This window comes from Humulus lupulus, chromosome 6, assembly GCF_963169125.1.
Source record: "Humulus lupulus chromosome 6, drHumLupu1.1, whole genome shotgun sequence".
Classification (NCBI taxonomy): domain Eukaryota; kingdom Viridiplantae; phylum Streptophyta; class Magnoliopsida; order Rosales; family Cannabaceae; genus Humulus; species Humulus lupulus.
The window spans coordinates 201,722,387-201,749,336 of NC_084798.1; the positions used below are offsets into that span (position 1 = coordinate 201,722,387).

A 26,950-nucleotide genomic window follows, 5' to 3' on the forward strand; every position below is an offset into this window, starting at 1 on the left:
CTTAACCCATCAAAATCAACTCAGCCGTAGAGTATATGCAGTGCCAAGCAATGTATTCACACTAGGCAACTAAACCCATTAAAACTTTCAAAATCAGAGCATTTTATACAATTTGCATTTTTCTTCTTCTTTTGTTTTAATTCCAATTTATATTGAATGAATATCACCATCTGTACACCACAAAGGAGATGATTTAAAAGGCAAGGAAGTGCTACAACAAACTTCCAACCTATCTATGAATTTGGCATTGCTTGTCTTTAACAGTATAGGCAAAGGAAAACACACACCTTTCTCTACACAACTCTGGTGTCTAGGCTTAATCCTCTTATCCAAGCTGAACGAGAAGTACTGTGGAAACTCCTTCAACTCCCTCAACTCTCTCCCCATTTCCACCACAAAGTAATCAAATTTGGGCTCGAAATTCTCCTTAATACTGTAACAAAACAGCTGGGGGAACCTCCGAACCATGGACACCGCGTCACGGTGCGACAACCCGATCTTCTCGAGGTACTCGATTCTGGGTAAGAACTTTTCCTCGGCGGAACAAGAAAGCAAGTCAGTGTGCTTGTTCACCTCGGCTATGCCAATGCTCTGGAGGAAGTAGAGCGTGGGACGGAGCCGGTTCTTGACACTGCAAGCGAGCAATCTGGGTCGTCGGTTGATGACCCGTTTGAGATCGGAGCCGTTGACGCGAGCCTCGCGTGTGAGGAAGGTGAACACGGGAACAACGTCGGAGACCCGCGAGGATAAAACCTCCGGGCACATACCGACGACGCGGCGGAACTCGAGAGCGGTGAAGCCCACGGTGGAGACGACGAAATCGACGGTGGATTTCATGTCGGAGAGAGGGAAGGTAAGGATAGGTGGGTGGTCGTCGATTAGGGAGAGGAAGTCGATACCGATAGAGTCGAGATAAAGCATTTTCTGTTCGAAGTCAGAAGACGAGGAAGAAGAAGAGGAAGTGGGTTTTGAAGGAGGAGGAAGAGTGGTGTTTGTTTTGGTGGAAAGGGAGGGAAAACGGGGGTTTCTGGGGTGAGAAAGAGAGGGAAAATCATGGTTAGGAGGGAGAGGGAGATGGGGTCTGGAGGGGTTGGAAGAAGTGGTAGCTCTGGTGTTGGAAATGGAGATGGAAATGGAGGAGAAGATTTGAGTTTCTTGCATTTGGTGGGGTTTGGAGTTAGAGTATAGAGGTTGTTTTACCTCTTCTACATGGTGATGATGGCGATGATGGTGATGATGGTGGACAAAGGATAAGGCTCAAAGAGAGTTGTGCTGTGCTGTGATATCTTTATGCTCTGTTCTATCTGTTTGAAATCCAAGGGAGTGTTCTAAGATGTTTGGACTTTTTTGTGGTAACTGATAAGTAAGAAAGAGACTATAGAAAAAGAGGAGAAAAGGGAATTGAGTATTATGATCTCACATCACACTTACTGTTTGGGGGCCCATTTGGCCCAACATATAACAGGCCAAGTTTTGTTCAGACTCAAGGGAGATTTACAAAAATGCATGCAACTCATACACAAATTTGAAAATTACGGTTGGGAAAAATAATTAGGGAAATATCTGTACATTTTTCCAAAAAAAAAAAACAAAATATTAAATATTTATTGACTAGCAATTTTGCAACAAACTAGAGAATAGAGAATGGTTACAGAAAAGAATTTATGTAAACAACATATATCCGCTAATTTGTAACTAAAAAATCCATTGTTTTTAAAAGAGATTTATTACTATTTTTTCCATTGAAAACATGTAGTAGTGTTTGGCATTGTTTTTATAAAATAATTTTTTAAAAAAAAGTTACAAAATTAAAAAATTTTGAGAACTACAAAAAGTTATTTTCTGTTGTTCTCAATTTTTTTAGTCCATCTTTCTTTATTCTTACTTTTTTAATTATTATTATTATTATCTCACATCATTTATTTTCATATCTTTTTCTCTCATCATTTTCTCTCTTCTCGCTTTATTTACACATCATTTACTCTCTCAATTTTAAAAAATATATATATTTCATCTTCTCTATCAACAGCTATTGGTGGTGAGTGGGAAGATAGGGCTTGAGGATTGAAGGATTTAGTGGGTGACACGAGTCGACAATTGTCATGATTGGACATGGAAGAAGAAGAAAAGAAGTGGTTAACGGTGGTCACTGATTGAAGAAAGAAGAATAAGAAGAGGGGATGAGTGAGTGAGGTGGTCAACTATGGAAGATCCTCTTTTCTTTACTTTCTTTTCTTTTTAGTCTTTTTCATTTCCCGTAATTAGCTTTTAATAAATGTTACTAGCTTTGTTTGAATATTTCTATATTCACAACAACTTGATGGTTGAGTTACTTTAGATATTTAGTGAGTCCACATTCCTGATAAAGTATATTTGGATAAAGCTTAAATTCCAATGAGATCACTTAAATGGAAAAAATAATTTTGAATTATAAACTCATTAATTCGAGCAGATGGGAATGAAAATCAGAACTCAATTTTGTTGGTTTTGCAATCGGTAAAAGAAACTAATAAAGGAAGAAGCCTATACTCGGATAAACTAGCATCAAAAGCTGAAAGAAATTTGAAAGTTACTGGAGTAGAAAAGAAGAAAAATTCAAACCCAAAGTAGAAAAATTAAGATATGGAATCATGCATTACCTCTCAAGAATAAGGCAAAAGACATAACATTTATGAGCTAACCAGTTTAACAATGAACTAAATTACTCAGTCGAGAAAATTTATAACCCGAAAAGAAAAAAATAAAGAGGGAAAAAAAATGATACAAAAAGTAACGAAATATAAAGCAAAAAAACATCTGGATCCCACAAGGGCTAGTCTTCAAGCAAGTTTTATGGCACATGATCAGCCAAATCCCGGGAACAAAATCTAAATGGCATTTATGGTTGGTTTTCTTTCCTCGAAAAAGCACACTGCTGTGACACCTTCCTCAGGGGTTGGGGAAAAAAGAAAATTTACAACTCCATAAAAATTATCTGTTCTTGGCAGCTCTCTCCACCTTATCACATACCGTAATACAACTAGCTCTCTTCAGGAGGGGTGGGGTGAATGAAAAAAGGCATTGAAAACGCGAAACAAAATGACGACGAGAAGTTCTCACAATGTTACAGAAAAAAGAACAAAAGTACTCAGTTGCAAAAATATTTTAGGACCTTTCTAAAGCAAACTCCGGCAGGCCTCAACGTCAGATGCTTGGGCTTCCAATAAGCCTTGACCGGAAGGACTAGCATTAACAATCCTCATTGCGTTGTCAAATATGGAAATTCGAAAGCGGTCGTCTTCCACTTTCTTGAGAACCTCTATCAGCACTTTAAAGTCCAAACTTCCATTTGACAGTAACTTTCCTATAATTGCACCAAAATTAGGTGGTGCTATTGGTAAATCAATACCGACATCGTCCAGGAGTGACGCATAGAGCAAACATCCAGTGCCTATGTCTCTTGCCGTAATGATCTTTTTAGAAGACAGGTGATCTAGAAGCCTCACAGTTTGGTTGACACACGGTGGACTTTTTTCTAGAGCAAGAGAAATGGCCTCCTTGACAACCTCTGAGTGGTAACCTGGAGACTTGAGTTCCTCCACACACTGTTGTGCCTCATCTAACATCAGGATACTGAAATATTCCTCCAAAAGAGAAACTGTCTTTTTATGAAGATCTGCAGGACTCAACCCTAGAACTGGAGCCTGTGGTTTCTCTACAACTACAGGCAAAGATGCAGGAGGAGGAACAGGTCTAGCAACTTCAGCTGCAGTTTCTGCAGCAAAACCATAGTTAGATGGCCGGGCAGGAGGGGTACCACTGCCTTGCAACAGGGCACTTGTCTTGCCACTTATGATTCCGCCACTACCCTGAGGTAACAGCCTTGTATTCATCGAAGTTGATTTCCCAATTAATGGAGACTGGCCACGTCCAGCCACATGGACACCAGAAACGTCCCCCCTTGGCATTGACCGTTGCCTAGGCACTACTTCCCAGTTGTCATTATCCATTCCAATCACAGGCATCCCAGGCATTTTCCTAGTAGCGCCTGGCATTCCAGGCATCATACCCCCTGCACCAGGCCTTCCTCCAATGGGGAAGCCTCCAGGACTTGTGCTCCCTTGATTACTAGAAACTAGGCCACGATTATTTCTGATGCTTGCTGTGGCACCTGGTCGTAACCCAAGATTCTTTTCGGCCTCTGTATGTATTTCAGTAATGGTTTTGGCTTTTACCTAAAAAGAAAAGAAAAGGATAAGAAATACAAAGACCAGTTAATATATCATTACTTAATTGCACCAGCATCTATACCAAAAAATAAATAAATATCTACCTCTTCACGCCTGGGTACCCAATTATTGGAACGCAAATCAAGAACATCACGAACCATAAACCTCAGTCTCGGAGCCAACTGAGGATTTGTTGTAAGTTCCTTTAATCTGCCAAAGTACACATCATTTATTCGCCTTGATTTTGGGCTCTCATCCAGCTGCTTACCAATTGTGTTGAAGAACTGACAAATCGCCTCAACATTTTCCTCGGCAGGGCAAACTTTAACATCAGTTCCTAAAAGTTCCTGTCATAAAGAAAGAGTAATAATAATTAAATCAAGCACTTGATGTTCAAGCTAACCTCTGAATGGACTAGGGAGAGGTATAAGAACCTGAACAATGTGGTGGACAATCTTTTCAGGCACCATCTTCTGCTTCAGAAGCTCTCCAATCAACCGGATGTTTCCAAGTGTACGAAGCTTGAGCAATCTATCTTTGTCCCTGCGCTCCATCTCTTGTTCAGGAGCAGTCATTTGTCTTATTTCTTCCCTAATTTTATCAGCACCTTCAAAAGCCTCCTGGCAGTTATTTAGGAGCACACGCTTGAACGTGATTTCTTTGCCACCAGGTTCATCAGATGGGAACATAGGGAGATTCTCACTAAGATCAAAACACAGACGAGCATACATAGGGCAAAATGTGGGCTCAAGCACAGCCTTATCAAATATCAGAGATATAACATCCTGCAATTTTAAAAAAAAAACTTAAACAATTGTAAGAACATGAATAAACAAATAGTTGACAGTCGTGTGAGGATGGAAGATGGACAGATTACCTTTAATATATCGGCTGATGTAATTCCCGAATCAATTAGTTGACCTTTAAGGACATCAAATTTCTCTGGCGTCAGCTTGTTCAGTATTCTGTTAAGAAGAAATAAAAACCAAAAAGAGTGCCACATTCAGCATACAAAATATAGATATCTATCTATCTATATATATATAATATTTACACACACAGAGCCTTCAAGAACAATTCACTACAATTAATTCAAAAGACAGAACACACATAACTTCACCACAACACTTAAGAAGTAAATAACCTATCATCCAACCAGGTAACACATGGTAAGTACCGTGAGAAAAATAGAACCTCACTGGCAACATTAAAATATTTTCAGCACTGATTAGGAACATATTATTCTTCTCTCAGAAAGCAGAGGAAGAAGCAACAGTAATAAACTTTATAGTAGTTCTTTCTCTTTTCTTTTTTTTTTCAGCAAAAGTTCAAATATTATATCAACACATTTGCAGGTTCACCATTTACTCGATCAAGATGTGAAAGTAGCTTCAGAAGTAATTCTTTCCCCTATTAAAAAAATAAGCAACAACCCATCGAAGAACATATACAATGAAAGCTAAAATCATGTGAAAGTAGCTTCAGAAGTAATTATTTCCCCTATTTACCCTTTTATTGTCTTCAAAACACGATCCTTGTCAGATAAAGTTCCTCTCCTAGCCGACCACGGCACCTCTGCCTTGACAAGAGCAGGGGGTGGTCCTCCCTGAAAAAATATCAAAACAATAAATGAGAACCAAGTTGCAGCTATGATAACAAACGAAGAATTTGAACATAAGACTACGCTGAAATAAACCCAAAACAATACAAAAACAGAAAACTACATTCTTTCAAAGCCATGAAACATAGACAAAACAGAAAACTATATTCTCTTAAAGCCTCGCAACAAAAATATTCGCTCACGCCTGTAATGTACATGTCATGCTTTGTAAACTGCATAACATGCAAAGTCATTAACTACCAGCACTAGAACACTAACAATTTATTAGAAATGCAAAGCCTAATACTAATGCACTAGTTGTGTCAAGCAACGGAAATGTTTACAGGGTAAATTCAATAAGCCAACAAGAGAACATTTAAACCATGTAGGACAGTAGGAGATAACAAAATACATATAAAAGTCAAAAGCTTTTGCAAAGCACTTCCAAGCACTTCCAAGTACAAAACTAATACTAATAATAATGATGCCAACTATTTACCCCTTCATTAGACCTAGCAAACTGGGAGCTTGATTGATCTTGACGACCAAACTGATTGGCATCCTGCTGTCTGGAATCAGATCGGTTGCCAAACTCCCTGTTCTCTTTAAGGGCTTCCCAAGACCTCTCTTCCCCAGAGGGAGGAAATGGTGCCGAGCGGCCACGCCAATCACGATTGTCTGGCTCAGAATAGCGACCCTGAGGGGGATTTGGTGGCTGAAAAGGCCAAAATAAAAGGATGCATAAGATTTGCAATGAAACCCCAAATTAAAAACATCAAAAAGAATAGAAAAAAAAAACGCACAATAGTCTCTCCACGTCCCCAGTTTGGTTCTTCACCGAGAAATTCAGCTTCTATTTCTCGTCTAAGTTTCAAAATTTCCTCTGGAACTTCACCAACCTTTGAAAATATAGAATATCCAAAATCCATTAGAACTGTAATGAAAATTGTGCACCTCATCACATTAGATAAGTTAACGCCAAAGAAAGAACAGTTAGCAACCAAAGCTTCTTCCCATCCATATAAGTATTATCACTCTACATGCACATATTACATGCAAAAATCAATTACCTCACGAAGCTGCAATAGTTGGTCTCGAGTGTACCGCACTCGTTCACGACCCTCAAACCTGGAGTCTCCACTCTACAAAATCACAAAGAAAAACTAACATAACTAAACAAATCATAAATAATGTATGTGAACATAATATAGCCTACCAACCATAGGTAGGCGCTAGTTAGCAAAGAACTATTACCAAAATTAGTTACACCACTGACCTATTCTTATTGAATTTTTAAATACAAATTAAAGGACCAGCTAGACTGTAAGAAGTTCATCGGTTAAAAAAGATATTATCAGAATTTAGGAATTAAGATGTTTGTAGGTCCTTTATGGGCAATATACCACTCAATGCTGCCCATCTAAAGCCTACAAGTAGCTCTCTGTCCATATTTACAGCAGGAACACATGCTTCGTGGCCCACCAAGAATTAGGACAATTCATTACAAAAATTGTTCACAGCACACTTAACCCTTATAATCCATGACTACTAAACCAATTATCAAATTCCAATTCTCAGAAGAAAAAATAAAAAAACAAAGAAGACAAAGACAAGAACTTTAGATTGATGTATGAATAACAGATAATCAAGCAGCATTTATCCCAGCAAACATAGATTAAATAAATCAAAACCCTATTAAGGATCAAGCAAGTGAATACCAAAAAGATACACGATTTAGCAAACCTTTAAAATAAAACAGATGAATAATATACGAGCAAAACTACACTCAAGATCCATATGAAATTTAACCATATTACAAATAACACAAACGCAATAGGGATCCAACATTGAAGAAAACTATCCAATACACTACAACTAACACAAACAAAAGAATAAGAAAAAAAAAATGGTATCTTTGACAATATCGAACTAAATTATTCACTCTTCAAAAAACCCTTGCATCAATCTGAAAATATCAAGCAAACGAACAAAACCAGATTAGACGAAAACCCACGTCTAACATTAAACATACAAATATCTAAAAAAAAAAGCATAAAGACAAAAACAGCGAAAAGGGTACCAAATAAAAATGGTGAAATCTCTAGATCCAAAGAAAAAAAAAGAGCATAGATTTGATTCAGACCTTTATGGAGAAAGAAGGCGGCGAGCCACCATGGGGGCGCAAAAGAGGGAGATCAGATGAAAGGGAACCAAAGGCAAAAGAGGAGGAAGACGACGAAGTAGAAGAGGAGGACTCAAAGCGAGAACCACCACCAAGTCTACCGCGACCGCCACCAGGTCTCAAGCTCAACACCGTCTGATCAGCCTGCTGCATACCTCAATCTTTCACTCCCGAGAATAATCTCCGCCGTCCGATCAAAGATACAATACGAAAAAAAAGATAAACAGATTCAGCGGCCGCGAGGGGGCTGAATCAAGATGCGATTGGATTCGAAGAAAGATATAGAAAAAGAGATGAGAGAGAAATACGATAGAGAGAGGGAGATAGGGTTTGGGGGATGTAACTTTGGTTTATCTCTCTCTTTCTTTCTGATGAGAGAGAGAGAAAGAAAAACGCAGCCAAAGAGAGAGATAGAAAGAGGCCGGTGGAGAGTCTAAAAAACCCTTCTTTGGTGGGAGTGAGTAGTGAGTGAGTTTTTACTTTTTTATTTATTTTTAATTGTATTTCCTTTTATGAAAAGGAAAAAGAAATCTATTTTATTTTTTAATTGAGATTTTGCTTAGGTGGGTTGTTAAATTACGATGCTGCCCCTATATGTTAGCATCTTGGTAGATCTACTTCTATGTTTTGACAAATGTACCCCTTTATTGTATTTATTAGTCCTGTGCTATATTAAAATAAATAAATATCTTCATATTTTTTATTGATTTTTTTTTCAAAATACTCTTTATTAATTTTGAATCATATATTTTGACTTTTGTTTATTTTTTATTTCAAATTAATTAATATTTGATTTAATTTATTACAATTTTGAATTAGATCGTAAAGTGAGATTATAATTATCTTTGCCGAATTTTGTAGAATAGCTTAAAACTTAAAACTCAATTTGTTTATGTTTAAATTAATTAAATAAATTTGATAATGAGATGGTAATTTCTTGAAGTGCAATATAAATGCCAACATTTTTATAAAAAAGAAAGCCATGCTTATTTATATGAAAAATCATAATCATTTAAATTTTATAAAAATAAAATAAAACTCTTAATTATCTAAGTAAATTCAAATTGTCGCTCAGTGAGTGATAAAATGTTTTAAATTCAAATATGGATTTTTTTTTATCTAAAGGATGACAACAACAAAAATTAAGATCACCACATGTGCTGACAATTTTGAAAAATAAACCCAATCTAAGATATGACTGAGTGCGATTATGGAGTGAAAATGAAAAATATATTAAAAAAAGGCAAAAGTTAAAAAATAAAAAAGAGTAGAAATACAAAATAGGTTTGGACATTAATATCTTTATCTTCATATATATATTATTACTGGTGAAGAGTACGTGAAAAATAAAATAAATCATGATATTTTTAGTAATAATACCAAAATGTTGCCGATAGTATTATTTATTTACCCATTTTTTCTTTTTTAGAACAATAATATATTATATTCAATCTTTATATTTGATTGTATTTATTGGTAGAAACTTTTTTACTATAAGTAGTACGGGTGCAAAAAAAAAGTCTATCCGTCCAACCTATCAAAATTCGTCCGCTTTAAAGCAGCCTATTAAAATTTCCATTGAAATTAGGTTGGCTTAATAATATAAAGAGTGTCCAGTCCATAAAGGGTTCATTCAAAATTGTAAAGTTTGTGACCATTTTAATAGTTCGATGGAGATATTAGATTTTGATATGTGAATCGTTGTATTTTTTATATTTATACATATACGGGGTCATTTACTTAGTTTTATTTAGATTATGTATTATTTTATTTTTATTATGTTTTTTTAATTGTTATATAAATTTTAAATAAATAAAAAAGTATATATTATAAAAAAATGACATAAATGTATAAAATAAAATTAAACCAAAATATTGTTCAATAATAAATAAGATAATTTTTTTATTTTTTCAAAATATAAAATGTTAAATCAAAAATTTACTAGATATACACTTTTTATATATAAAGATATGGTGTATTCTAGTTTTAAAATTAAATAACTTTTTAAAAATTTTCTCTTTTAAAATAAACACCTATGATTTTATCATAAGATAATATTAAAAAAAATTATAAATTAAAATTTTACATGATAGCGTACGTTATATTTATAACAGACATCCTGCTAATTTTCAGAAAAATTCTAATAATTTATAGTGCTGAAATCAGAGTTCAAACAATCAGTTGCATGTATACTTAAAATTTTTTTATACAAGTAGAAAACAGACTATTTAAACTCTGATTTCGGCACTGTAAATTCATCGGAATTTCTTAAAAATTGGCAGGAAACTTGTTATAATTGTAATATACGACATCATGCAAAAAAAAAAAATTGGTTATAATTTCTTCAAGTCCCGCAAATAGAAAACGTTCCTACGATAGGGACAAAAATAATGCCCCTACCTAAGAAATTATATATATATATATATTTATGATAGTCTAAAGATTTAACATTTTTTTAATAAAAGCTTTCGATGCTATGAGATTAATGATGATAACTTAAGAATTGTATATAAAACTTGTTTAGGAAAAATAGATGAAAAAATAAATAGTATTAATGGTTTATTATTAGTGAAAATTTCCATAACAAAACTCAAATTGTTGAAATTATTAATGTGTGGATTGACGAGTTTAATATCATTTTTAATTTGTTTAATTTAGATAATTATTATACTAATTATTATAATTTTTTGTAAAGTTTGAGATATAATAATATTTTATCAAGTTATTATTCTTGATGACATTGATGAGTAAAGATAGTATAAGCTTGAACTTTATAGTCTACAATTTTTTGTTTTTTTTTAAATATTATAAGTTGATAATTTTGAACTTTAAATCAATACAACCCGCCCATAAAACCGCATAAATCTGCCCATAAAAAACCGTCCAAACCGCACACTTGTTGGGCAGTTATGAGTTACATTTTTCTAAAACTGCCCAAACCGCCCACCGTGCACCCCTAATTAGCAGTGTGACAATAGTGAATCTACATGAGCAGGTTTTTTTATTTTTTTAAGGAGAATTAGCGGCAAAAATATCAAATGTTTCACAAAACTTGCGATTTAATACCCAATCTTTTTTTCGGGGAAAAAAATACCCAATGTCATGTTCCGTTTGTATCCGTCAGTACCCAATCTAACAGTCTTGTTAAAAGCTGACAAGGTGTACATGTGTCACAATTTAATTGGTCAATTTCATAATATTTTTTAAAATTAATTTAAATTAAATTTAAAGTAGATTAATTTAAAATTTAAAATTTAAATCATTTATACTGATTTCAAATAATAAATAGTTAAATAAAAATTAATTTAATCATTTTTTAAATCTTAAAATTAAACATAAATAATTAAATTCATAAACAATAAAAATAAAACAAAACTTTATTACTTAACTCATCAAATAAAATTAACTTGTTCTTCATTTGTTCATGGGTATTAACCCATTTTTAAATTTCATTAAAAACATAACATTAACATTTTACTGTTCATCTTCTAAAATTCACAAACAAAATTGCAGAAGTAAACATTTTTGATGTCTATTGTTGCGCCAATTTCAACTTCACAAGTCCATGCCCCGCGTCGAGCTTTCTCCCTAGCTCTGGCGTCGATGTTCTTTCATGCTTGCAAAGCCCATCTTCGGCACGTTGCTCCACTGCCCATCCAAACCCGTTGTTGTCAATCCGATCTCTGGCCAGATTTTCTCGTTGTTCCGAACTGCTGAAGCCCAGATTTGCGGTGACCCGGGCACTCATCCCTGACCTGTGCTTCTCTGACCTCCTCAGTCATCTTTGAGTCCAACATGTTGCCACCATTATGAGGAAAGCCCCAAACTGTCTCACCCCTGCTAAGCTCTTGATTTGTGAAATGAAGAAAGAGAGGAGGATGATAGAAGATGTGGTGATGATTTAGGATTTAGGGTTTTGAAAAAGATTTTTTTTTTTAAAAAAAGGATTCATAATGGTTTATGAAATTCTAAAACTCTAAATCAGTTTTTTTCCTGATTAGTCTAAGTTTGTTTTTTAACTATATAACATTTGTATTTTAATTGTTTTAAATATCTTTAAAATGAATTTTAAATATTTTTTTCTATTTTAAATTTGAAAATAATATGAGTTGGACCAATCGAACTGTGACACGTGTATACCCATTCAACAACTAATGGTTGGGTACATACAAATGGAACATGACATTGGTATTTTTTCCGCAAAAAAAAAAGATCGGGTACTAAATTGCAAGTTTTGTTAAAATTTGGGTATCTTTGCCGCTAATTCCCATTTTTAATTGTTCTTCAAAATAAGAATTATAGAGAGTGTAATTATAATATTTAGGAGTGTAATTATAAATAAGAATAATATAAAAAATCATTTATAATAAAATGATATGGTGTAATTATAAATAAACAATTATTTATAAATATAGTAAAATTTAATTTAGTGTGTAATATGATTTCCTTACATAATAATATTATATGATTTATAATATAATATATTATTTTATATGGTTAGCTTATATATAAATATTAAAACTAATAATTATCGAAACAAAATATTAATAGTTTCAAAAATATATATAAATTTATTTATAAAAGATACTATTTTCACTTTTTAAAATAATTTTATTTTAAGTTAATTAATTTTTTAAAATATTTGATTTTTAATCATTTTAACAAAATGTTTTTACTTTAATGATAAAATTTCTTTTAAAAAGTAAAATAACATATTTTTTTACAATTTTATTTTATTGAAATAAACTCCTCCAAATATTTCAAAATATAAATTAAATAATATTTTGATTATGAAAATATTATTATGTTAGAATTAGTTATGCTTTAGTGTTATTTAAAAATTATTTAATTAATGTATTAAATTGTAAATAAAAGTTAAAATTTACAAAAGAAAATAAAAATAAATCATTTAAAAGAATGCGTAATGTAAAAAGCTCTAAGGAATCACAAACTTCAACAAAACATGACAAAAAAAGGTAGTTGTGTTTATGTTTTGTGTTGACCACGTTTTTCGTCAACTAAAATTAAACAAGAGCAATTAAGCGTTTTTGAATAATCAAGGAGGAAAAGAAAATAAATAGATTTTTTACGTAGTTCAGTAATTAAATCTACTTGATCTCACTAACTCTAATTATATCCTTAAATATTTATTCTCATTACCGAAAACTCCGTTAATGTACTAAATACTCAATATACCCCTTGACTCACTCTGAGTCAAGTATGGGTCCCGTTGTGACTTCCCCACTAGCTTGCTCCCTAGGATCGTTTCGTGCCGAGTAACCTAAATATATCCACATAATGATGTGCTCTCGCACATATATCACATATATGTCAAATATACTCATAACGGGCAAAATTACGAAAGTTGTTATTTTAATCAGAAATAAGCCCTATGCATATTTAATATACATAAACATGCATATCAAGTCATATTATAATATAACTCACATAATCATATAATGATACACATATACATCACATAATTTCCATAATTTTCCGTCCTAGCCCCATAATCAAAGTCATAAGCCTTATTAGGTAATTTTGGACGTTACAGTTGGTATGCGATATTTTTTAACTGAGCTTCATCTCGCTTTTCTTCTAGTAGGTCTAAGGATTCTTCTAGTTGTGACTGGTTCGAGTCTTGTGCATATGCTTCGTATCGCAATGTCGATATTTCGACCTTGATTGGCAGCATTGCCTTGCATCCATAGGCTAATGAGAAGGGTGTGTGCCCTGTCGAGGTTCGAGTTGTTGTTCTATAAGCCCATAGTACTTGTGGAAGTATATCATGTCATTTTCCTTTTGCCTCTTCAAGCTGCTTCTTCATAGAACTCTTCAACGTTTTGTTTACGGCCTCAACCTGACCAATTTCCTGATGGTGGGTCACCGAGGAGAAGCTCTTTATAATCTCATTTCGTTCACAAATCTAAGTGAATAATTTGGTTTCGAAGACTAAATGTCCCTTTTGATACAACTTTTCTTCCAAGATAGTATATATGGGAATCTTGTATATTAGTTTTTGAGCTTATTCCGGTCTTTAGGGAGATTCTTTGTTTGAGGTAATCAATTATAGGAATCATCCATATTGGTTGCGAATCAATCATGTCGACCTCGTTCATTTCCAGCTTAGAGATACTTGGTTGTGGTAAAAATTCTATTGGAACCACATTAAGTGTTTCGACTTCCCTAGTTGTTGCAAGTCGAGCCAGGGCATTAGCATTCGAGTTTTGCTCTCTTGGGAATTGTTCGATTGTGTAATACTCAAAATGTTCGAATGTTGTTTTGAATTTTTCCAGGTACACCGCCATTCTTGTCCCTCAAGCTTGGTATTCACCTTGCACTTGGTTGATTATGAGTTGTGAGTCGTTGTAGCAGTGTATGGTTTTGGCTTTTAGATCACAGGCCACTCAAAGCCCTACTAGTAGTGCTTCGTATTATGCCTTGTTGTTGGATGTGTCAAATCCAAATCTCAATGTAGAGTGAATTCTATGTCCCTCGGGGATTATCAGTATGATCCCTGCCCCGATCCATTTTCATTTGAGGACCCATCGACATAAAATTTCCACAACTTTCGAGCTGGGGTTATTACTTCTTCATTGGATATGTCGGTGCATTCGACTATGAAATCGGCTAGTGCTTGGACCTTTATCATTGTTCTCGGGTTATATGTGTTCTCGAATTACTTGAGTTCAATCGCCCATTTCAAGAGTCAACCTAATGCTTCAAGTTTTGCCAATATTTGCATAAATGGTTAATCAGCTAGCACTTGTATTGGGTATGCTTGGAAGTAAGGTTGCAACTTTTGAGACGCATGCACCATGCATAATGTGAGCTTTTCCATTAGAGGGTATCTTGATTCAACCCCTAAGAGCCTTTTACAGATGTAACACACTGACCTTTGTACTTTTTTATCCTCTCAAACTAACACAGGACTGATTGCATGCTCGGTTGTGGCGAGGTATAAGTACATTACTCTCCCAACACAGGTTTAGACAAGATGGGTGGTTCAGCGAGGTGTTTTTCAAGAGCCTGAAAGGTGAGCTCGCACTCCTCTGTCCACTTGAATTTCTTACCCCCTCTCAAAAGATTAAAGAAGGGCAGGCATTTATCAATGGATTTCGAGATGAACCTATTTAGAGCCCCCATTCGTCCAGTTAAACTCCAGACATCCTTATGTTTTCGAGGTGAAGGCATGTCTATTAGGGCCTTGATTTTTTTCAGTATTTGCCTCAATCCCTCGAGCGTTCACTATGTGTAACGCCCTGGATAACCAAGACCGTTACACTGTATTTAAAATAGTGCAAGACTTGCTAACCAAGTCATTTAAATAAAAACGTGAATCTAATGATTGCGTTCTCACTCCTAGGTTCTCACTCATGTTCAATGGCTCAATGCATGGGTATTTTGAGGCAAAAAGAGGATTAAGACAAGGGGATCCTATGTCTCCTCTTCTCTCTGTCCTCGGAATGGAGTATCTTTCAAGAATTATACAACGAATTGGGACCAAATCAGACTTCAAGTTTCATGATAGGTGCGAAGACTTGAAATTAAATCATCTGAGCTTTGCAAATGATGTTATCATGTTCTGTCATGGAGACTTTAAAAGCATCCACTATCTCTTGCAAGGGCTGAAATTATTTTCTTGTTCTTTTGGGCTGCAACCTAATCCTTCGAAGTCAGCAATTTACTGATGTGGCATGCAGGATAGAGAAGTGCAGCGCATTGTTGATGCTTCAGGTTTTTGCAGGAAAGAAGTGCCATTCAAATACTTGGGCATTCCTGTATGTGCCAAGCGAATTTCCAGCAAGGATTGTTCTATTATAGCTGACAAAATGAAAGCTAGGATTAAGGCTTGGAGTACTCGAAATTTATCATTTGTAGGTCGAGCCGTGCTAATCAACTCTGTATTATTGACCATTCATTCATATTGGAGCCAAGTCATGATCTTGCCAAAGAAGGTTATCAACGAAATAGAATCCATTTACCGTGCTTACCTTTGGAAGGGCCATCATATGTTCCAGGGAGCAGGCCTTATAGCTTGGGACAGTGTATGTCAATCCAAGGTTGCAGGAGGAATAGGTTTTAAGAAAGTTGCTGAATGGAATAAAGCTGCCATCATTAAGTATGTATGGGCAATTGCAAAAAAAGAAGACAACTTATGGGTTAGGTGGATACATAGTGTTTACACCAAGGGAGAAGATTGGTGGAGCTATCAGGCACCTACACATGGGAGCTGGTATTGGAGAAAGTTGGTTGCTGTCAAAGAACAGGTTAAGAGTATTATTGATATGCAGCAGTTTGCTGGTGCAAGATACCAGATATCTCGAGGCTACAAGTTGTTATGTCCTGTTCAGAATAAGGTAAAATGGAGTCAAGAGGTGTGGGGAAGACTTAATTTACCAAGACATAGCTTGGTATTATGAATAGTTGTTCAAAACAGATTGAAAACAAGGGGAAAACTGCAGAAACACAATGTAATTGCTGAGTCTTACTGTTTGTTTAGCAGAATTCAAACAGAAACAGAGGAGCACCTCTTCTTTGGTTGCTCTTTATCTATGATATGTCTTCAGCAAGTGAAAAGCTGGCTTCGATGGGGAGCTGAATCAAGATCCTTGGGCAGTCTTCTTAGGTGGATTGAAAGAGCTAAAATCAGCAGGTTCAGAAAACAATTTTTCTCAGCTGCAACTGCATCTTTAGTCTATCAAATCTGGCATGCCAGAAATGATATTCTTTGGCATTCGAAGGTGGTAAAGGCAGACTTGATTGTGCGAAAGGTTAAGGAAGATGTCAAATGTAGAGTCAGCTATGTTTGGCCTAAACATGTCAGCTCAGTAGACATAGAGTGGTTTTTGAAATTGTAAAGATTATAAAGATGTAAAGCTGGAAATATTCTAACAGTTCATATACTTGTATAGAAGTTGATATTATTAGATCTTCCATTGAAGATGCTATTAGGTTGTAAAGTTGTTTTTGGAGTAATGAAAATCTTGCTGATTCATCAAAAAAAAAAAACGTGAATCTAAGGTCATAAACATGTTAGGATTAAAATATTTTGGTCATAAGTGGATAATTTTCATTAAAATAAATGTTTAGTACATGGGATCCCAAAAACGGGGTTTAAAGAACATATTTACAAAATTTCCAAAAGTTATGAACAATCGAGGTCACTCTAATGGAAAAATACACATTTTAGGTTTCCGTCCCTGTACAAACCCTCGACCGTGGCGGCCGAGCAGCTGACAATGTACACCTCACCCCTAAAGTTCTCCAATTCATGGTTGAACCATCTTACCCTTGCCTTTCCTACACCACGTAGCACCCGTGAGCCGAGGCCCATCAAGAAAACCATAACATCATAGCATGATTAATATTAACAACCAAATAAATTCATAAAGCATAACCAGATATTCAACAGTCCATACCATTCACATAACCAGTGATAACAATTGACAATTCAACAATCTATTATCTAGGTATTCAGCATATCATATTCATCAAATTAACAACAATAGACATATCATACAATAGCTAGGGTTGATGCCCGTAGGCCGCACCCTCTGTTTAACCCACTGTCTTCGGCTCACTTAGGCCGAGCCCAGTGTTCAACCCACTGACTTTGGCTCGCTTAGGCCAAGCTCAGTGATTATTTAATTAACCTCAGCTACCAGTGGTCGAGCCGCGTCCTTGTGCGCCAATATTAATTTCGACACTCTTAGGTTGTTTATCTCATTTCCACATGGCATAATACCATCATATGACATTACATACAAGTATAGGGAACTCTTAGTCCTAACATAACCACATAACTGGGTGCAGTTTTCTTACCTTTGATTCCGAGCGGAGAAAAACGAATTGATTCCGAGCACGGTCCTTAGCCTCGAGCCTCAACGATAAACCTAGTCACAAAGGCCATGGATATCTATTAACTTCCAATTAGAAACAAAATACCTAGGGATCAAAACTAGCCTCTGGGACCTCAATTTCAACTAAATTAGGTAATAGAAATTGTCCCGAGCACCTAGGACCGAACCCCCGAGCCCTAACAACACTTGAAATACTTCCAAGACCAAAACTCTCAGGCGGGTCGCGACTTGGCTCAACAAGTCGCGACTTGCCCCAAGTCAGAGAGCAAGCCCTCTTGCCAAAGGGGAGGTGGGTCGCGACTTGGCCAGGCAAGTCACGGCATGCCCCCAAGTCAAAGAGCATCCCAGGCCATAAGGGCCATGAGCATCGCGGCGCCCCCTAGCCAGGTCGCAGCGCGCCCTTCGAACCCAAAGAAAGCTTGGGTTTCCTCTTCTTCTTCCCAGGCACGAACTACTAAGCTTTAACCCATAATTTTCTACCAACAAAACCCATCAACTTCAATCAAACCAACTAGAATTATAAGGCTTTTGATTACCCAATAAAACTCAAAACCGAAGCTATATTACTAAAACCAACAATCCAGTTCAGCAGCTATATTCTACCCAAAAACCAGTCAAACTCATCTCTTGAACCCAAAACTCAAGAACACAAATTCAAGCAAATCAAACATAAGCCTTGAATTGAATCTTACCTAAGGATTTGAAGCTTACCTCACGATAGTTATGTTGGGGTTTTATGCCCTAATTAAAACCCAAATTCTTTGTAATCTCATTTTATTATCAATAAAAGAATAGAAATCATTTTTTGACTTGGTCAATCACTTTGCTCACATGTTTTATTTTCATGATTATTTGTTTAATATAAACTTATATTAAATCCCGAGCATATAGCTAATCTTATTTATAGTGACATAATCACAGTGGAATATAAATATGATCATATGTTCAAAATAAGTTAGTCCTAAGATTAGTCAGTGCATAGGATTTACACTGACTTGCCAATCTACGATATCATCTACTTACTGTAACGACCCAAAATCACTATTATGGCTTAAGGGCCTTGATTAGTATGCCAGGAGGGCATAGTTGGTTTATGTGTGAATTTATTGATTTGATGCATGATTATATGATGAGCATGCCTGTATGATTATATGAATATAAATGTGGTTAAATGTTATATCTGTGAGAACCACATTATTATGTGGGTAGATCTGCAGCGAGTGACTTGAGGCGATCTTAGGGAGCTAGATAGCGGGAAAGTCACAACGGGGCGTAATATTTGACTTTGGAGAAGTCAGGGGTATTTCAGGTATCGGGTGGTTATTTAGACTATCGGGTTATGGAAATAAATATATGGAGATATATTTGAGGTTTGGAAGCTTAGGCGAGAATTTTGGGGAATTTTACCATTTTACCCTCGGGGACGTTTTCGGTACCCTGAGCCTCGTGATTGATCTAACTAGCTAAGATTAGACTAAGTAATAAGAAAGTAGTAGAACAAAAGACCCAAACCGACCCATGTTTTCTCTTCTCCTCTCTTATCTTTTCTCTCCCAAGAAAGCTATAGGGAACTAAGGTGAATTCAGTTGGAAATCTTGTGATTTGAGCTGAAGTTTGAGGAATTAGCTCAGCACTAACCAAGGAGCACTCAACCAAGGCCAAGGTAAGAATTGAGTCTTGTTTTTTGGTGTTAGAATTCTGAGTTTTGGCTGAATATTAAGGGTGTTTATGGTTTGAATATTTAAGGACTGAATTAGAGCTAAGAAGCTTGGGTTTTGGCTTAGAAGTTGTTAAGAAGGTGGCTCATCAAAGAAGGTAAACTTCAATTCGTAATCTAGAGGTTAAAATTTGAGTTTGCATGACTGGTTTTTGTGTTTTGAGCTGCTGGGTTTCAGAAATCAAAATGAGATTTTAATGGGTTTTTAAGTTGGATTTCTGTTGGGTTATGCTGTTAGAATCATGTTAAAAGCCTTGTGATTAATAGGTTTTGGGTTTAGGGTGCTTTGGGGAGGTTTTGAATAAGGCTAGGATGTTATAAATGGTGGATTTTCTGGGCACGAAGGGTTGGGTCGCATCTCTGTTCTAGAGCGATGCGGCCCTACGAAGCAAAGGAGTCAGTGAGGCTCGGCCGAAGGGGAGCGCCACGGCGCGTGTCTGCCTTCTAAGGGGCGTGGTTTCTGTTTAAGGGGCAGGCCACGGCTAGGTTTCAGGGGCCACAGCCTTTAGGTGCATCTTTGATATTTTGGGGATTCTAAGCACGGGAACCTAACCTAGGGTGCTCGGGATCGATTTCACCACCGTGTTTGGTGAAATTCAATGTCCCAAAAGCTAGCATTGTACCCGGAAACCTTTATTTGAATATTAATGGAATCCATTACATTGGTTGTGACTAGGTGTTAAGCTAGGGCTCGGGGAGCGGGTCGTGCTCGAGAGACGTCGCTTATAGTCGATGAACTTGGAAATTAAAGGTAAGAAAACTGCACCCGGTTGTGTATTTGTAGTGGGACTAAGGGTTCCCTAATATGTATACTTTGAAAGGATGGTATTATGCCATGTAAACAGTAAACCACGACCTAAGAGTGCCCAAGGTTACACTAGCAACCAAGGCGCGGCTCGGCCACTTGTAGCCAAGGACAGCTTATTATGCACTAAGCTCGGTTTAAGCGGGCCGGAGTCAGTGGGGTAAACAGAGGGTGCGACCTAAGTTGTCAGCCCTGATAGTCATGTAACTTGATTGTTATTAATGCTTGGTTGCATCTTTGATTCTGAATACATGCTATGTGATTAGTATGAGTGTTAAGTGTTTGATCATACTTAAAGGATTATTCATCTGTTATTGCTGTTTGTGATGCATATTATGTTTTCTTGCTGGGCCTTGGCTCACGGGTGCTACGTGGTGCAGGTAAATGTTGGTTTTTATTGATCAAATCAGAGATTATGCGCAGCGGAACAACAATCAAATTGTTAGATTAATCCCATAAGATTTCTAGATCTACTTCTTCACACTCATATATATATTGAATCAAGGACAAGAATAGAAAAATGACCTCAGGTCCTTCCTAGCTGCTATCTTTTCGTATGGCTGAATCCTTGAGATCTCACACCAAGATCTTCCAAAATGTTCTCAGGCACACAAAGAACGAGTGTGGGCTCGCTATACAAATAATAGGCAATAACTATTTATCAGATGTTCTCAACACATGAGATCTGATAAAGTTTGGACCTAGGTTTTGTGAAGAACAATGACCTTTGTTTTTGTCATTGTTCTCTTTCTCTGAGAGAGATTCCTAGATATTTTTCTATCCCTGAAAAGTTACGTTCTGTGAAAACTGATATCCTATATTTAATATATCCAATATATTAAAATATTTGTTATTTTAAACAAATTCAAAATAATTGATCAGTTTTCAGATTTTTGTTTAAATAATAATATTTTAATCATATTAAAATATCTCATTATTTATTTAATATTTAAATAACTAAAATTGTGGAATCAAGAGACTAAGTCCATCTCTTATGCGTGTAGCACAGTGCCTTTGCACTGTGCCACACGTGTACCACATGCCTGTGATGGCATGTGATTTTTCCCAATTTTTATTATTATTTAAATACCAAAAATCCCAAAGATAAATTAATTATATTTTTGTTAAATCAAATAATTAATTAATTACACATAATTAAATAATAATTATGTTTGATACATAGAAAACTATTTTACTTATCACATAAGTCCTTTTTGCCCATTTTTGTATTTGCCTTTGACAGTGATTGTTAAGCCATTTTGGGGACCATGAACCTATAATATTAAGCTCCAATAAATTGAAACTAAATAATTAAACTCTTTAATTATAATAGTTAATTTATTAATTCTGATATTACTCTACTATAAATTCAGAATTGCACTCTTTATGTTATAGATATACTTTTACAGAAATCTTTTTCTTAAGTCGTCCATTGATATAACCATCTTACAATAGTTCAACCCTCTAATTAATTAGTTCATAAATTAGAATGGGAGAATTACCATTTAACCTTTCTAATTTACTTCTTATTCCTTAAGTACCATTAATTCACTAGTGAATAATTAATCTATAATCTAATTATAGATTTGAGCTCAAAATCATTCAGTTCAAGAATTAACCCTTAAGGGAACTAATATACGATCCGTTAGGAAAGATTAGATTCCGTATTGTTGATACATGTTCTCAGCCATCCATGATATTAAATCTCCAAAACAAAAGTCATTAACCTCATTCTTTGAAGAGACCTTCACGAATGAATCAAAAGATTTAATAAACATGAACAGGAGTTCATGAACACTCATGATTTAGGTTGATCTATAAATGATCATTAGTTATGATATGAATTACAAGTCTTTATTGTTAAATGATTTTTGGATAAAGACTTTAATTCATATCGGTCCATGCCATATATAATCATATTATATAAAGCACATTTACCGAGATGTCTTTCCACATCAATAATCTGAATCTAGATTATTTGTATCATTATGATACTCAGTAAACCGTACTTACAACTCCAATTAAAGAATTCCATAACTTTAATTTATTGTTGTTGACTATTTTTATTCATTCATGTGATCTTAATTCTCTCGTACTAATACAAGATCACATCCTCAATAATGAATATGGAATTTTTCTGATATTTACAAAATTATTCAAACAATAATTTAACAATCTAAATATGACAATAATAATAAACCATTGTATTTATTTAGTCACAGAAAAACAAATGTCTTTACATGCTTTTAGGACACACTCCTAACAGTAAAGGCAAGGGCAAACTTGATCAGCCCTGACTTGGAGGGCTCTGTGAGCTGAATGTACATGACCAGCTGCTCAGCCGCCACGGTTGTGAGGACGACAGGAACAGGAGAGCTATAAACATTTGTTTTACCTTAGAATGTCTGGTGGTTGTCTGTATTTTGGAGATTCTATAAACCGGCTTTTAAACACTGTTTTTTTGGGATCCCATGTGTAAAACTGTTTAATTATATAAAATGTATCTTTTGAGACCAAAACCCTTTTAAACTCTAGCACATTTATGGTTAGTGACACATTCTTAACTAAATGACTTGATTAGCAAGTCCTGCACCTTTATAAGTACACAGTGTAGCAGTCCTGGCTATCCAGGGTGTTACACTTACACGTTGTGGTGTTATGTTCTTTCCAGAACATTAGTAAAGTAGATAAGATCGGATGTATTTGTTACATCGGACTGGACCAATATTGACAATTGATAAGATAAGTAAACATACCGCTATTATCTATTCTAGTCATATCATATAGTTGACCATAGGTCAATTCAATTTCAATTCTGAGTGGTTAGTATTCTAACTGATTGTATTATTTGAGTTTTTTGACTTGTTCGTTACCAGCTTACCCTACGGACTAGCCCATACTTACATCTTCGAAACTCGGTAGTATAATTGAGTGGGAGTGTTAATCATAGATATGAACATCTATAGCTTCTGATGAGGAAGTGAAACGATGGTTTCCTTTTAGTTTGGTTCAAGGTGTTAAATGATAGAGATCTCATTTCAGTAATTAAATTAGTTTACTGAAATATCATTTACAAGGAACTAAGTGTTTTAAGGATAAAATACAATGAGGGGTAAAACGGTATTTTAGTCCCATCTCATTGTAGACCGTCTATAGAGGATTGAGTGACAATTATGGTTGTAACAATGGATAATTAATAGTGTATATATATTTGTTATAGAGTGTTCTATGAATTCAAGAGTGCAATTCCAAGTCTATAGTGGAGTCACGAGGAATTAATAAGTTAGTAAATTTATTTGTTAGATTTATGATAACTTATTGGAACTTGATTTCATAGGCCCATGGTCCCCATTGTACCTTGGATAAAATCATCTAGATAGTCTCAATTAATTGATTTAATTATCAATTAGAATTATCAAAGTTGACCAGGTCAATTTTGGATAGTTTCACTGAGTTATGTAATTTTCAGAAGAAAAGAGAAATTAGGGCAGATTTATTAATTAAGATAAATTAGTATCTAAATTAATAAATAAGTTTAACTCAATGTTCAAATTATAAATAATTAATTTGATAAAGGATTTAAATAATTATTTAATTAATTAAATCAATAGAAAATAATACATGCCTTGATTTTAAGTCTAATGGGCTTATAATCAAATGAGAAATTTCACGGGCCTAAAGCCCATGATAATTTTGACCTAGGGCTTCAAATTGGCTATTATTTTATTGATTTTTTAATTAAATTAAATGGCCTAATTGAGTCTATAAAAGAAGTGCTTAGAGAGAAGTCACAAGTTCAAATTTCTGAGACGACAGATAAGTTTGATAAGTCACAAGTCAGATTTTCTGATAGGTTTTAGATTATCTCTAAACATAAGAAATTTTCTAAGCCTCTTTATTATTTTCTCGTCTTCTCTCTGTATCTATCTCACGTGTTGAGAATCGCCCACACTAGTCTAGGTGATTTTAAGGATACATTGGAAGACTGTGAAGAAATTAGAAGAACGATTCAGTTTCTTGATAATACTCTGCGATAGATTGGATACAAGAGTTAGAGAAACTGAAGGAAAGACTCTTTCATTCCGCTGCGTATACTGTAAGTATTCTTTTCTTTGTTTCTCTTTGAATTCAATTTTAGAAACATGTTCTAGGTTATCTCATATTAATTTGTTTAATATTAGATATACATGAAAATAAATAAAGATCCTATATAAGTTTTCCTAACAAGTTATGGCCCCTGAATTGAATTACCCAGCTCTAGCCTTTAATTTCCTAAGCCTTCAACCCAATTCCTTCTGCCCATATTCCTTAACTTCCAAAGTGTAATAGAGAAAGAGAGAGAGAGAGAGAATACGTGAGAGGGAGAGAAGGCAGGGGAGTTCTATTTTCTTCTGTATTCTTCCTAAATAATCAGAGTATATCCCTTCTATGGAAAATACCACTTTGCCCCTCCACATACCTATTAATCATTTATTTAATCTAAGGGTCAAAATAGTCATTTATCCTCAATTCCCGCTAATTCCTCGAGTGTTCTTAATATTAACCAATTAAATCTCGTCATCCAATTACTAAACAACTATTTACCCAAATGTCTAATAATCCCCGATATACTTTCCCAATTCCCGAAAATTCCCCCAGGCTCCCCCCAGCCGGGTATAAATCCCCGCCGTGACTATTTCGCCAATCCGCTCACTAGGAATGTCTCGAGCCATATGCTGCAAATACATCCACATAATAGTGTGGTCTCAACAATTTATCGTACATAATTATATTTATGCCCTCAACGGGCCAAAATTACAAATATGCCCTTATAAACTAAACAGGGCCCACATGCATATTAATTCTCATAAACATGCATTTCACATATCCATATAATCATAGGATCATGCATATCACATAGTCATGCATTTAATCGTTAATTCACATAAATATCAATTATGCCCTCCCGACACACTAATCAAGGCCCTTAAGCCTTATTAGTAATTTTGGGTCGTTACACTATGAAACTAATAATTTTTCCCGAAGATACCCTGAAGGAGCACTTTTGTGGGTCTAGTCTCATGTTGTACTTTCAGAGTATAGTAAATCACTCTGTGAGGTCGGCAACATGGTTACTAGTGTGCTTAGATTTTACTAGCATGTCATCCATATACACTTCCATGTTGTTTCTAATTTGTTCAGCGAACATGCGATTCACCAATCTCTGGTATGTTGCTCCAACATTTTTTAAGCCCAAATGGCATCATGTTGCAACAATACAATCCTTTGTCCGTTGAGAAGCTCGTGTGTTCTTGGTCAGGAGCATGCATTGCTATTTTGTTATATCCAGAGTAAGCATCCATGAATGACATGATATCATGCCACGAGGTTGCATCAACTAGCTGAACAATTCGAGGCAATAGGAAGCAATCCTTTGGGCACACTTTATTTAAGGCTGAATAGTCAATGCAAGTTGGCCATTTCCCATTTGGCTTGGGAACTAACACTGGATTGGCTATCCAGTCTGGGTAGTAACCTTCCCTTATGAAGCAATTTGCCTTTAGCCTATCAACTTCTTCCTTTAGGGCTTGCTTCCTTTCATCATCAAGGGGCCTCATTTTTTGCTACTTAGGAGGGAAGTGTTTATCTATGTTCAAAGCGTGACTTATTATGTTAGGACTAATCCCAATCATATATGCAAGGGACCAAGCGAAAACATCTTGGTTTTCCCTCAAGAAGCATGTTAACTGCTATTTTGCCTCCTTAGCAAGATTCTTTCCAAATTTTATCACTTTGGCTATGCCCTTATCATCAAGCTTGATGTCTTCGAGCTCAGCTCGTCTTCTCCCTTCATGGGGTTGATTTCATCTTCAACCTCGCAAATCCTCTCTACTATTTCCTCAATCATGACCAGGGCTTGGTCACTAGATTGACATTTTCCCCTCATGGAGATACTATAGCATTCTTGGGCTGCTAATTGATCTCCCTTCAGTGTCCCAATTCCACTTGGTGTTGGGAATTTCAGTGCTAAATGCCTTATAGATGTCGCTACCCCTAGCCTAATCTGGGCTGGTCTCTCGAGCAAGACATTGTAGGCTAATAGGGTGTCAACCACTATGAATTTGAACATTCTCATGATTGAGATAGGATATTCTCCCAAAGGTACCAAAAGTTCGATTGCTCTAGTGCTGACTATCCCTTCTCTTGAAAATCCATAGAGGGTAATTGTGCACGCTTTTAAGTCTCGAATCGATAGACCCATCTTTTCCAATGTTGCCCTGTAAAAGATATTTACTAAGCTCTCGTTATCAATCAATACTCGGTGGACCATTTTGTTGGCGTGCTGGATAGTTATGACTAATGGGTCATTATGGGGAAATTAGACATAAGAGGCATCTTCTTCTGTAAAGGTTATTGGCTGGGATTCGACCCTTTGTTGCTTTGGAGCTCAATGCTCTGAAACATAGGGAGATCCATTCATGCTTGTCCCAGCTATGTGGGGTCCCCTGGAGATGGTTATTACATATTCTCCATCAATTGGAGGGGGTCGATTGTCTTCTTTATTAGGAGGTGTTGCGACTTATGGTTATGGTGCA

General features: G+C 35.5%; 2 protein-coding genes and 1 non-coding gene across 3 annotated transcripts; all 3 read right to left on the minus strand.

Moving 5' to 3' along the window:
* Positions 1 to 36: 36 nt before the first annotated feature.
* LOC133782975 (protein SEEDLING LETHAL 1, chloroplastic) lies at positions 37 to 1,348 on the minus strand. The gene has a single exon (XM_062222466.1). The coding sequence runs from the start codon at positions 1,159 to 1,161 to the stop codon at positions 148 to 150; it is 1,014 nt and encodes a 337-aa protein (XP_062078450.1). The 5' UTR covers positions 1,162 to 1,348; the 3' UTR covers positions 37 to 147.
* Positions 1,349 to 2,607: 1,259 nt separating this feature from the next.
* LOC133782973 (eukaryotic translation initiation factor) lies at positions 2,608 to 8,496 on the minus strand. Its single transcript, XM_062222464.1, has 9 exons — positions 7,952 to 8,496; positions 6,879 to 6,950; positions 6,612 to 6,707; positions 6,308 to 6,523; positions 5,717 to 5,814; positions 5,086 to 5,173; positions 4,643 to 4,993; positions 4,313 to 4,555; positions 2,608 to 4,214 (listed from the first exon to the last, which is right to left on the minus strand). Exons 1-9 carry the CDS (start codon positions 8,141 to 8,143, stop codon positions 3,156 to 3,158), a joined length of 2,415 nt encoding a protein of 804 aa, XP_062078448.1. The 5' UTR covers positions 8,144 to 8,496; the 3' UTR covers positions 2,608 to 3,155.
* On the minus strand, positions 7,180 to 7,283 carry LOC133787806 (small nucleolar RNA snoR103). Its single transcript, XR_009872801.1, has one exon. It is a non-coding gene; the product is annotated as a small nucleolar RNA snoR103 (small nucleolar RNA).
* Positions 8,497 to 26,950: the final 18,454 nt, after the last annotated feature.